General features: G+C 45.5%; 2 protein-coding genes across 2 annotated transcripts in view; one reads left to right on the top strand and one right to left on the bottom strand.

The window, feature by feature from the left end:
• Positions 1 to 12337, bottom strand: part of LOC144682565 (BTB/POZ domain-containing protein KCTD14-like) — a 1380231-nt gene that overhangs the window by 1056872 nt on the left and 311022 nt on the right. The gene's annotated exons all lie outside the window — the stretch shown is intronic.
• Positions 1 to 12337, top strand: part of slco2b1 (solute carrier organic anion transporter family, member 2B1) — a 44809-nt gene that overhangs the window by 23559 nt on the left and 8913 nt on the right. The window contains exons 9-11 of the mRNA XM_078544986.1: positions 474 to 678; positions 5550 to 5700; positions 11503 to 11663. Coding sequence (XP_078401112.1) covers positions 474 to 678; positions 5550 to 5700; positions 11503 to 11663 — 517 coding nt within the window. The remainder of the gene's footprint in view (positions 1 to 473; positions 679 to 5549; positions 5701 to 11502; positions 11664 to 12337) is intronic.

Here is a 12337-nt window from a genome sequence, read left to right as displayed (position 1 = left end):
TCTGTGAGTCAGTAGTCTGTGGGTTCAAGTCCCACTGCAGAGATGAGCACAAAATTGCAGGCTGACGCTCCCACTGAGGGAGTGCCGCACTGTTGGAGGTGCCACCTTTCAGATGAGACGTTTGTCTGCCCTCTCGGGCGGAGGTATGAGATCCCATGCCCTTCTACAGGAGAGCGTTCTCGAGTGCCAGTCCAATATTTAATCCACATGGCCAAAATAGATTATCTGGTCATTTATCTCATTGTTGTCTATGGGGAGCTCTCTGTGCATAAATTGGTTGTTGTGGTTCCAACATTATAAAAGTGAATACTGTGAGGGCCAAACTGGGGCCTTGTGGTTGAGACTCACACTGCCAAAACTGGACCCGAAGCCTAGTCCAGACAAATGTTTACTCCTGTGCTTTTATTTGTTGTTAACTGGTGTGAATTAATTTGATTATTCTATTTTAACTCTTCGATTTCTTCCAACTCAAGGAGGCATCCAGGTCCCTGGGGCTGTTCTTGGCATCCTGATTGGTGGAGCCATTTTGAGGAAGTTTCAGATAACTCTGAGGGGCTCGGCCTTCATGTGCTTCATGGCCATCTTTGTCGCCATTTGTGCTACCGCACCGCTCTTCTTCCTTGGCTGCTCAACGCAAATCGTTGCTGGAGTAAACTACAACCACAGTTCCTTGAATAGGTAATGCACATCCCACGTTGAGATGTTCTTCCCTAAATTTGTCTCACCAATGGCTGATAATTAAAGCCTGCCTTCATTTCTGTGGATGCAAGTGTCAGGAGTGTGATGGAACACTCTCCGCTTGGCTGGATGAGTGCAGCTCCAACAACACTCAAGAAGCTTGACAAAGCAACCCCGCTTGATCGGCACCCCATCCACAAACATTCACCCCCATCCACCACCATCGCACAGTAGCAGCAGTGTGTGCACCATCTACAAGCTGCACTGCTGCAACTCACTAAGGCTCCTTTGACAGCACCTTCCAAACCCACGACCTCTACCACCTCAAAGGACAAGGGCAACAAATAAAGGGGAAAAAAAATAAAAGCAAAAAACTGCGGATGCTGGAAATCCAAAACAAAAATAAAAATACCTGGGAAAACTCAGCAGGTCTGGCAGCATCTGCGGAGAGGAACACAGTTAACATTTCGAGTCCGTATGACTCTTCAACAGAACTAAGTAAAAATAGAAAAGAGGTGAAATATAAACTGGTTTAAGTGGGGGGGGGGGGGGGGGGGGGGCGTGGGGTGGGGGGGACAGGTAGAGCTGGCTAGAGGGCCAGTGATAGGTGGAGATAGCCAAAAGATGTCATAGACAAAAGGACAAAGAGGTGTTGAAGGTGGTGATATTATCTAAGGAATGTGCTAATTAAGGGTAGAAAGCAGGACGAGCAAGGTACAGATAGCCCTAGTGGGGGTGGGGTGAAGGGATCGAAATAGGCTAAAAGGTAGAGATAAAACAATGGATGGAAATACATTTAAAAATAATGGAAATAGGTGGGAAAAGAAAAATCTATATAAATTATTGGGAAAAAAAAGGGGGAATCGGAAAGGGGTGGGGACAGGTTAGAGTGGGTGACCACTTTGCAGAACACCTTTGGTCTGGCCGCAAGCATGACCCAGATCTCCCTGTCGCTTGCCATTTCAACACTCCACCCTGCTCTCATGCCCACATGTCAGTCCTTGGCCTGCTGCATTGTTCCAGTGAAGCCCAACGCAAACTGGAGGAACAGCACCTCATCTTCCGACTAGGCACTTTACAGCCTTCCGGACTGAATATTGAGTTCAACAATTTTAGATCATGAACTCTCTCCTCCATCCCCACCCCCTTTCCGATCCCCCCCTTTTTTTTCCAATAATTTATATAGATTTTTCTTTTCCCACCTATTTCCATTATTTTTAAATGTATTTCCATCCATTGTTTTATCTCTACCTTTTAGCCTATTTCGATTCCTTCCCTTCACCCCACCCCCACTAGGGCTATCTGTACCTTGCTCGTCCTGCTTGCAACCCTTAATTAGCACATTCCTTAGATAATATCACCACCTTCAACACCTCTTTGTCCTTTTGTCTATGACAAAGGGGAACACCAGGTTCCCCTCCATATGAATTAGGAGCAGGAGTGGGCCATTCAGCCCCTTCAACCTGCTCCATCATTTGATAAGATCATGGCTGATCTGATTGTGGCCTCAACTCTACTTTCCAACCTACCCCCAATAACCTTTGACTCCCTTATTAATCAAGAATGTATCTAACTTAGCCTTGAATAAATTCAATGACCCAGCCTCCACTGTTCTCTGGAGGAAGAGAATTCCACAGATTAATGACCCTTTGAGAGAATAAAATTATCCTCATCTCCAATTTAAATGGGACACCCCTTATTTTTAATCTGTTTTCCTGTTATGGCATGGCAGATGATGTGTGCCAGGTGGACCAAGTCCACGAGGGAAACTTGGTCCTGCTATCACAACAGTTTTGCAATTTGTATTTATTATGAGATGTCTGCACTGAATTCAGAAGTAATAAATCCAAGGCCTTTAAGAGATTTTAAAAATTAAATTAAAATATTTATTATCAAAATAAAGAAGCTTTCAAGCACATACATAAGACTATAAATTACTTATTACTATAATAACTCCTAAATTTTCTATTTAGCCTGACCCCTAGTTACACCCCCTTTAAGGCAACGGTCCAAAAATAGGTTTTTAGATTTAAAACAAACTCAGCAAGTTAACACAATACCCTGGACAGTGGAATTCCAAATGGCTTTTCCCCAACTTCTGTTTTGTTGCATAGCAGATTTATGCACACATGTTGAAGGCTACTTCACATACTCCTATTAAATCTAATATGGCTTCCTGACACGCAACCTTTCATTCTCCTTTATATATGTTTCTCTTTCTTTAATATGTAAATTCTATTGTTCCATGTGTTTTTGAAACTGTACCTCCCTCATTCTATAATGGTGACATGAAAGTTTTTATATGTTGTCAGTAACCTTTGGGAAAGATGAACACATTCCTTAGACTTGCTTATCTGGCTGCTTGTAAACAGATTAAGATCCCTTTGAAATCCAAACATCCCTTCATTTATCTAAAAATGGAAATTCCCTTCACGCTTTACATACTAAGCCAGCATCCATGTTTACTCAATAGCATGTCAAGCACTTAGCTTCTTTTGATGATTTAAAGCTTACAGTCTACTTGACTCCAAATGTAATTAAATCATACACAGACAGACCCAACTATACTTACCCCCATAAACCTACCTTACAATAAAGCAGAAAAATATAATGAAAATTATTATACTTTCATCAGTCCCCTTGTCCTAGTCTCTCCCATAAGGGGAAACATCCGCTTAGCTTCCACCTTGGCTTGGGCAAGCTGTTCCTTCAACATTGCCGATTCAAAAGCCTGGAACTCCTGACCTGTATCGCACCTTTGATTAGGACTGAATTTTCCAGCCCCCTCAGGGGGCCCGAATGGCAGGCAGGGGGGATGCAAATTTGGGCGCCATGGCAACAGCGCTGTGCCTGCATCTGCAGGTATTTTGCCAATTAATAGCTACTTAAGGGGCTCCTCCTTGTGTGATTCCCCACCCCCCTCCCTGTGACGGGGGTGTCCCACAGCAACCTGGCAGCCTTGTGGCTAGACCGGGCTGGGAGGTGCCTCGTGTTTGGGCACCCACCGAGGTGTTCCCCCTGCTGCATTTCACATCCCTCCACCCTCGCCAGCGAGAGCACCGGGAGACCTTGAACTTACCTGAAAGGTCTGGGTCCATTGCGTCTCCCCTTCAGGACCGCCTGCAGTCCCAACGCTGGCCACTGCTCCCAGTGGCGCTGTTGGGGCACAAGAACTGTCGGCCATTCGAATGGGCAGCGGCTCCTGGAGGCGAGACATCTTCTCCGACAGGGGCAGAAGTCCTACCTCGAGCCAACTGAAGGCCTGGCGGCTGTTTAAAAGGCTGCCGGGAAGCTGGGGTCCAGCCCCGCAGTGTAAACACCAGCCTTTAGAGTACAGTCTGCAGTTCTGGTTGCTAATTTTAAAAAATGACATAGATGTACTAGAGAGGGTGCAGAGAAGATATACGAGGACGATCCCAGAAATGCGTGGGTATAAATATCAGGAAAGGATTGACACGCTGGGTCTCCTCTTGAAATGCGAAGGCTGAGGGGTGGCCTAATAGAGGCATTTAAAATGATGAAAGGTTTTGATCGAGTGGAGAGAGAGAGAGAGAGAGAATGTTTCCTCTTGTGGGGAAGAGCGTAATGAGAGGTGGTCAATATTAAGATAGCCGCCAAGAAATCCAATAGGGAATCCAGGAGAAACTTCTTTACCCGGAGAGGATGTGGAACTCGCTACCACGGAGAGTGGGTGAAGTGAGTAGTATCGATGCACTTAAGGGGAAACTGGACAAATGGATGAGGGAGAAGGGAATAAAGGGTTACAATGGTAGAGTTAGACGAATACAAGATGGGAGAAGGCTTGAATGGGGCATAATCACCAGCGTGGACTGGTTGGGCTGAATGGCCTGTTTCGGTATATCCTATGTAATGTCATTCTATGTAACAGCACTTTGGGACCATCTGCACCTTTGCAATACACACATTTAAAGTCGGGGAGAATTTCACTATGCAAACTGATACTCAGCACCGTCCCCTCCACTGGCCACGCCCAGCCCCTCCCATACCCCCACAGACAGTCTGTCAATGCCTAGGCTCACACATGGGGAATGGCTGCTCAGATCAAGTACCAAATGATGACTTATACCCTTTATTGAAAGTTAATTCTTGGGGAGTGAGCATCGCTGGCTCGGACAGCTTTTATTGCCCATCCCTAGTTGCCCCTTGAGAAGGTGGTGGTGAGCTGCCTTCTTGAACCGCTGCAGTCCCATATGGTGTAGGTACACCCACATTGCTGTTAGGGAGGGAGCTCCAAGATTTTTATCCAGCGACAGTGAAGGAACGGTGAAATATTTCCAAGTCAGGATGGTGAGTGGCTTGGACTTGGTGGTAGGAGTTGAGATTTATTGTTGAGGGAGAGAAAGGGGGAAATTTGATTTCAAAATCACGAGGAGCCTGGACAGAGTAGAGAGGAAGAAACTGTTCCCATTGGTGGAAGGATCGAGAACCAGAGGGCCCAGATTTAAGGTAATTGGCAAAAGAAGCAATGGTGACATGAGGAGAAACTTTTTCACACAGCGAGTGGTTAGGGTCTGGAATGCGCTGCCTGAGAGTGTGGTGGAGGCGGGGTCAATTGAGCTTTTGAAGAGGGAATCGGATCATTATCTGAAGAGGGAAGAATCTGCAGGACTACAGGAAGTGGCACTAGGGGAATTGCTCCTTTTGAGAGCCAGCACAGAGATGATGGACTGAATGGCCTCCTTCTCTGCTGTAACCACTTCTGTGAATCCACTGGGTGCCTGACCTGGGAGCATCAATCCCGATAGCGGGGCAAAATATGTTCCCTCACTGATTCATTCAAAGACGTGTTTGAGTCAAAGAGAAGTGATGCTTATCTTGTTTTAAGACTATTTTTCTCCTTCACTTTCCAGTTCCTCAGGCATTGAGCTTAGCTGTAATCAGGGATGTAACTGCAGGGATCAGGCCTACAACCCAGTTTGTACAACTGATGGCATTGAATTCACCTCTCCCTGCCATGCTGGCTGCAAGTCTGCCTTCTTCGAAGCTGATGGGAAAGTTGTGGTAAGTTGGGTTGAGACAATTTTAAGCTAGAAGGCTTAAACTGTGACTGGTATAACTTTCCTTTTTTTTAATATAATTTATTCTTTTCGTGTGATTAGGAGTGGCAGGAAGGGAAAGGCACTGCCAACACCAGTGCTTGATGCCCATCCCTAATTGCCCCTGCACTGAGTAGCTTGCTTAGGCCATTTCAGAGGGCAGGTAAGAGTCAACCACATTGCCCTGGGTCTGGAGTCACATGTAAAGATGGCAGATTTCCTTCCTTCCGTAAAGGACATTAATGAACCAGATAGGTTTTTAATGATAACTTCATGGTCACCATTACTGAGACTAGCTTTCAATGCCAGAATTATTAATTGAATTTGAATTCTACCAGCTGCAGTGGGATTTGAACCTGTGACCTCAAAGCATTAGTCTGGGTCTCGGGATTAGTCACCCAGTGACATTACCACCATGTCACCACCTCCCACAATGGTTAGGCATCAGCAGCTGTGGCTCAGTGTGCAGCATCCTTGCCTTTGAGGCCAAATCTCACTCCAAGGACTTACCTAGTGCAGTACTGAGGGGGTGCTATAGGTGTTGATCTTTGGATGAGATATTGAACCAAAGCCCTGCCCCCCACTCCCCCAATTAGTGACAAATTGGAGGAGAACAAGGGAGTTCTCCCCAATGTCCTGGGGCCAATATATATCCCTCAGCCTGGTATCTGGTCATTATCATGTTGCTGTTTGTGGGAGCTTGCTGTGTGTAAATTGGCTGCTGTGTTTCCTACATTGCAACAGCGGCCACATTTCAAAAGTGCAGCATTGGCAGTGAGGTGCTTTGGAGTGTCCTGAGGTTGTGAAGGGCTCTATGTAAATGTAAGTCTTTACACCCATCTAATTGCAGATATCAGTGTCAGTTCTACTGCTGCTCTGAGTTAAATCCACAGAGGTCAGGAGTTTTCTGGTTGAAAGGGCTGACTTAGACAGAATATTTGAGGTTTCTTTCTCAAACCAAACAAGATCCAACAGGTTTAATGAAAGTATGCAAAAGAAAAGGTGTGCTGAGTAGCCAAACCAGTTCACCCACGCAGTGTTACAACACTGATGGTGTGCAGTTAGGTTAACCCATTGTAGTGACTGTGTAGCTTTAAGACTTATTGTGTCATATAGTATCATGTGACAGTGTGAATGAATCAGCTTTAAGTGTGGAGCACCTTAGAGTAGCAGTTTTTCTTCCAGCTGTAGAGCTTAATGGAAGCATGTAACTGCTGCTGCAGCCTGTAAATAAAATTTGATGTTTCTAATGAGAAACCTGTCTGGAAAATCAAGTCCATAACAAACTGGCAACGAGGGTAAGTCGGGTCTGGCATTATCCCTCACCCAGTGATTGTGAGTATCTTGTTTAAACAGAAGAAAAGAAAGACATACTCATCAGATATGTCACATTTTGGCAGGATTGACCCCCTTCAAACTATCCACAGAGGATTTGAGTCAATATGTAGAATGCATTGGCTTCTATTTTCAGGCTAACGAAATAATGGGGGAGGAAAAGAGGAGAGAAATTCTCCTAAGTGTTTGCAGGAGTAAAAACTATAACTTAATCCGAAGTTTGACGGCCCTGAATGCGCTCGATTCACAGACCTTCGGTGAATTGGCAGACCTCATTAATGGACATTTTCAACCCAAACCCTCAGTCACAATGCCAGAGGATCAGGTTTAGTTTGAGGGTTAGAGCCCCGACGGAGATCATTGCTACAGACGTGGCGAAATTGAAACAACTGACTGAACACTGATTTTGGGGAGACCCCAAGTGAGATGCTGAGGGATCGTTTGGCCTGCGGTGTGCAAGATGATGCCATTCAACGACAGTTATTCGCTGAAGTAAACCTCGATTTTTAAAAACGTGTTGGAAATAGCGCTCGCGAAGGAAAGCGCCGAGCGGAACACGCTGACTATGCAAGGTGCACAAAATAACGCCGTTATCCAGTTGGGGCGGAAATGGGCAGCCGGGTGTGGCATGAGAAACTGGGACTCTGCCACAAAGCGGGAGACAGTCCCCGCTGCCAGAACATTTAAAATAAATACAGCTCAGCATCAAATCTGAAAATGAATTGTTACCAATGCGGAAGCAATCATACTTCTGAAACTTGCCATTTTAAAGAGGTGGAGTGCTCCTTTTGCCATAAAAGAGGGCACATACTGAAGCACTGTAAAGCAAGATTGAGACAGACTCCCAGGCAGCAAACTAAACCGATCGATGTACATAATGTGGAAGAACCAGAAACCACCAATTCTGATATTTACTCACTTTTTAATGTAAAAGTAGGGAAGACAGAGCCAATCACTGTTACTCTGCAGGTAAATGGAAAACCTTTAATGGTGGAAGTGGACACTGGTGCTTCAACCACTGCACTGGGAGAGCACACCTTCAAATATTTAAACAAGGGGACTCAACAATTGAATTTGGAGCAAGCTTCAGCCAAATTGAAAACTTATACAGGTGAAGCTATCCAAGTGAAGGGTATTACCCCCGTACCTGTTTATCATAAACACCAAACAGCACAACTCCCTGTGAGAAGGCGAAGGACCAAGCCTTCTAGGTCTTGATTGTTTGAAGGGAAATGAACCTTGATTGGCCAGTGAGATTTCAAAAGGAAGCTGGAAAAAGTTCCTGAGTTGGAAAAGGAACAAGGCAAGGTACTTCAGAAAGAGACTGGAGAGTCCAAGGACCGTAACAGGATGCGAAAGGAGTGTGTAGCCATTCAGCAACCTGAGGAAATGAAGACCGTCTTAAATAACGACATGGAAGAACAGCAGAAGAAACCCAAGGAGACTCTGCTGAATGACAGAATTTAAGATGAAGCAAGTGAGCTTCATAAAGAAAAAAACCGGTTGAAAGACCTTCACACACGACAAGGATCACTCAGGTCAAAATCTGTACCTCTGGAAAATTACGAAGAGAAGCAGAATGAATTTAACGTCAATTTGAACAAACTGAAGAACCAGTTGGCAGAGAAGACGCAGCGATGTTCAAGTTTCCAGGAGGAAGCCCAACAGATACAAGAAGGAGACGGAAGAGCTGAAGAATCAGCTGAATGAAGGAAGAAAGGTATTAGAAGGAAATGTCGCGGAACTTTCCAAAATGCCAGTGGGTGGTAAAGCCACGGGTAGCTCAACCCCTGAACGGAATCGAGTTGAGATTTCACATGAGAGAATTCTGGCTGACCTGTGAAATCAAAATTAAGGTCAAGACTAAACTCTGTGGTAGACCGAAGAAGACAAGATGGAAAACAAAAACAGAATTACCTGGAAAAACTCAGCAGGTCTGGCAGCATCGGTGGAGAAGAAAAGAGTTGACGTTTCGGGTCCACACGACCCTTCAACAGAACCGAAGTATAGTTAGGAGAGGGGTGAAATATAAGCTGGTTTAAGGTGGGGGGGCGGGGGGGAGAGAAGTTGAGTGTGGGCTGGTTGTAGGGACAAGCAAGCAGTGATAGGAGCAGATAATCAAAAGATGTCACAGACAAAAGGATCAAAGAGGTGTTGAAGGTGGTGATATTATCTAAGAAAAGTGCTAATTTTTGCTAAGACAAGATGGAAGATGGTCCAGAAAAGACAATGACCGACCCCAACCACCCCCCCCCCCACCTCCCAAACACTACTATAGGTTCAACACCTTCAGAGTTACTTATAAAGTGCCACCTTTGAATGAGATTAAGCCTGACACTTCCCAATTTGGAGGGGAAGGTGGAGAAAAGTCAAGGGAATCAAAAAGCGACTCATGATTTGCATAACCATGAATGAGAATTTACTATTGGTGAAGCAGTATACGTACAAAACTTCGGTGGTGGATCAAGTTGGTGACCCGGTGTAATAGTGCCTGTGACCGGACCCTCGTCGTGCCATGTAGAAGTGGAGGCCCGATCACCCGAAAACACATGGGTCATTTGAGGAGAAGGGAGCAACCCCCAACAAAACGATGTTCCGCCTGCAACCATTGAGGAACCTGTGGCCTCTGTTGAAATGGTTCAACCAAGGATAGACATACCAGAGGTTTCTGTCGGAGTAGATAACACTGAACTGCCTGTGCCTAAAGAGGTACCTGATGTTGCTGTGGTTCCAGATCATGTCAATCCTGTAAGAGATTTAAACATCATGGAGCTGCGACCTGCCACACGGATCAGGAAACCTCCTGAGAGGCTGAACTTATAATTCCATGACCCGTGTATATATTTGTAACGTCATGAAGGCAGATGTTCTTGTAAATGCAAACTATGCAAAAAATTTAAAGGGGGAGGAATGTAGCGACCATAGCTTTAAGACTTATTGTGTTGTATAGTACCACATGACAGCATGTACAAATCAGCTCCAAACACGGGGAACCTTAGAGTGGGAGTTCTGCTAGATGTGGAGCTTGATGGAAGCGTGTAACTGCTGCTGCAGCCGGTAAATAAAGTTCGATGTTTCTAATGAGAAACCTGTCTGGAAAATCAAGTCCATAACACCCACTATCCTGATTTTTGCTTGGAAAGTTAGCAATTAAAAAGAGGTATTCCCGAAACTGTCAACACAGTCCTAAAATTATTGATAAGAATTGCGGTCAGGAGCCACACTGTCAATGAGTGCTACCTCTTACAGAGCTGGGGGAGGTGGTGGCATAATGTTAATGTCACTGGCCTGGTAATCCAGGATACACTGCTACAATTTACGCAAAAAAGCAGGAACTCAGCCCCAGGGAGAATGTGATGGGAGGGGAACAGAGGGGAGAGGAGGGGGAAATATCGGTTTCTTTGTTAGGTCAAACATACCCAGAGCTGAACTCAGGGCCAGAAGGTGGGTTTAACATTTATTTTTCAGGTTTCCTTGTAACCCAGGAGTCCTGGGCCTTTGGGTAAATTCTCTGCCTTTGAACTGGGCGTTCTCCCAAACCCATCTCCTGATTCCAGTCAGACCCCTCCCTCAGTCCCCATCGCTGTCTGAATACACCGGGGAATTATAGGCTCCCCAAGCTCCTGGGTAATTCAGTGAAGTTCCCCGCTGCTTTCTCCATGGCTACACCTCGACCAATCAAAGCTGACTTGCCAACCAATCAGGACCCTTTTGTTTGAAATTTGACATTCTCTTATCTTTGTCCTGATGAGTGCAAAATGAAAAGTTTTGGGGCGCATGCCTCCCTTTGCTGCGATGTTCCAGTTCAATTCTATAACCTCTTCCTCAGGATGTCCCCAAAGTGCTTTACAGCCAATGGCATACTTCGTAGATACAATGTAGTTGCTGTTGTAATGGAGGAAACGTGACAGACATTTTAAAAAATATATTCATTCACGGGATGTGGGCTTCGTTGGCTGGGCCAGCATCTACTGCCCATCCCTAACATGGCAGTGGTGAGCTGCCTTCTTGAACAATTGACGCACAGCAAACTTGCACAAACAGCAATGTGATCATGACTGGGTTTTTGTTGTGTTGACTGAGGGATCAATATTGGCCAGGGGACAGGGGAGAACAACCCCTGCTCTTCTTCAAAATAGCGTCACGGGATCTTTTACATTCGCCCAAGCAAGTAAATGGGGCCTCAGTTTGATGTCTCACTTGAAAGGCAGCAACTGTGACAGTGCAGCACTCCTGGAGTGTTGGCTCTGATTTTTGTGCTCAAGGCCTGGAATGGGACTTCAACCCTGAACCTTGAGACTCAGGTGGGGGAGCCACCCACTGAGCCCCGGCTGATACTCACTCACTCAGTGACGCCCGTATCCCGTGAATGAATGCTTTGCCAACTCTTTGAGAATTTAACTTGCTTCTTTTTGTCTTTCTCCCTTCAAAGGATTACACCAACTGTTCCTGTGTTCCTGCTCAAAACCTGGTGAAACCTGGCACCTGTGGCAGTGGATGCTACCAACTCCTCCCACCATTCATATTCTTCCTAACATTGGCTGCTTTTGTAGCCACCCTCTGTCAGACCCCTTCCTTCATGTTGGTCCTGAGGTAAGATATTTCACACATTGGTCTCTTTTCTCTTTCCAGAGGAGATCTCCCAAACTGGTTGCTCCTTTTAAGGCACGTTCATGTTTGACACCATTTAAAAGTTGGATTTTTCACTCCTAGTTTCCTCTCTGCTGCAGCGTCTTTGTGAGTAGCAGTAGCACTCTTGACTCTTGAGTCAGGGGATGCTCAAGAGGCTAGAATTAGAGGAACGCAGAGATCTCCGAGGGTTGGAGAAGAATACGGATAGAGAGGGGTGAGGCCATGGAGGGATTTATTTTCAATTTATTCTTCCTTGGGATGTGGGCATCACTGGCAAGGCCAGCATTTGTTGCCCATTCCTAATTGCTCTTGCACTTTCAGAGGGCGGTAAAGAGTCAACCACATATGTTGTGGGTTTTGACTCACACGTAGGCCAGACCAGATAAGGACAGTAGATTACCTTCCCTAAAGGGTTTTTTTCCAAGCAATGATAGCTTTATATTCCAGATTTATTAATTGCATTTAAATTCCACCAGCTGCTGTGGTGGGATTTGAACCCATGCCCCCTCCCAGAGGATTAGTTTAGGCAGCTGGATTACTAGTCCAGTGACATCACCATTATACCATCATCTCAATTTGCAGCTTGAGTCGGTAGTTAGGAAGGCAAATGCAATGTTGGCATTTATTTCGAGAGG

This window comes from Cetorhinus maximus, chromosome 7, assembly GCF_964194155.1.
Source record: "Cetorhinus maximus chromosome 7, sCetMax3.hap1.1, whole genome shotgun sequence".
Classification (NCBI taxonomy): domain Eukaryota; kingdom Metazoa; phylum Chordata; class Chondrichthyes; order Lamniformes; family Cetorhinidae; genus Cetorhinus; species Cetorhinus maximus.
This window is presented reverse-complemented; position numbering and strand designations above follow the sequence as displayed.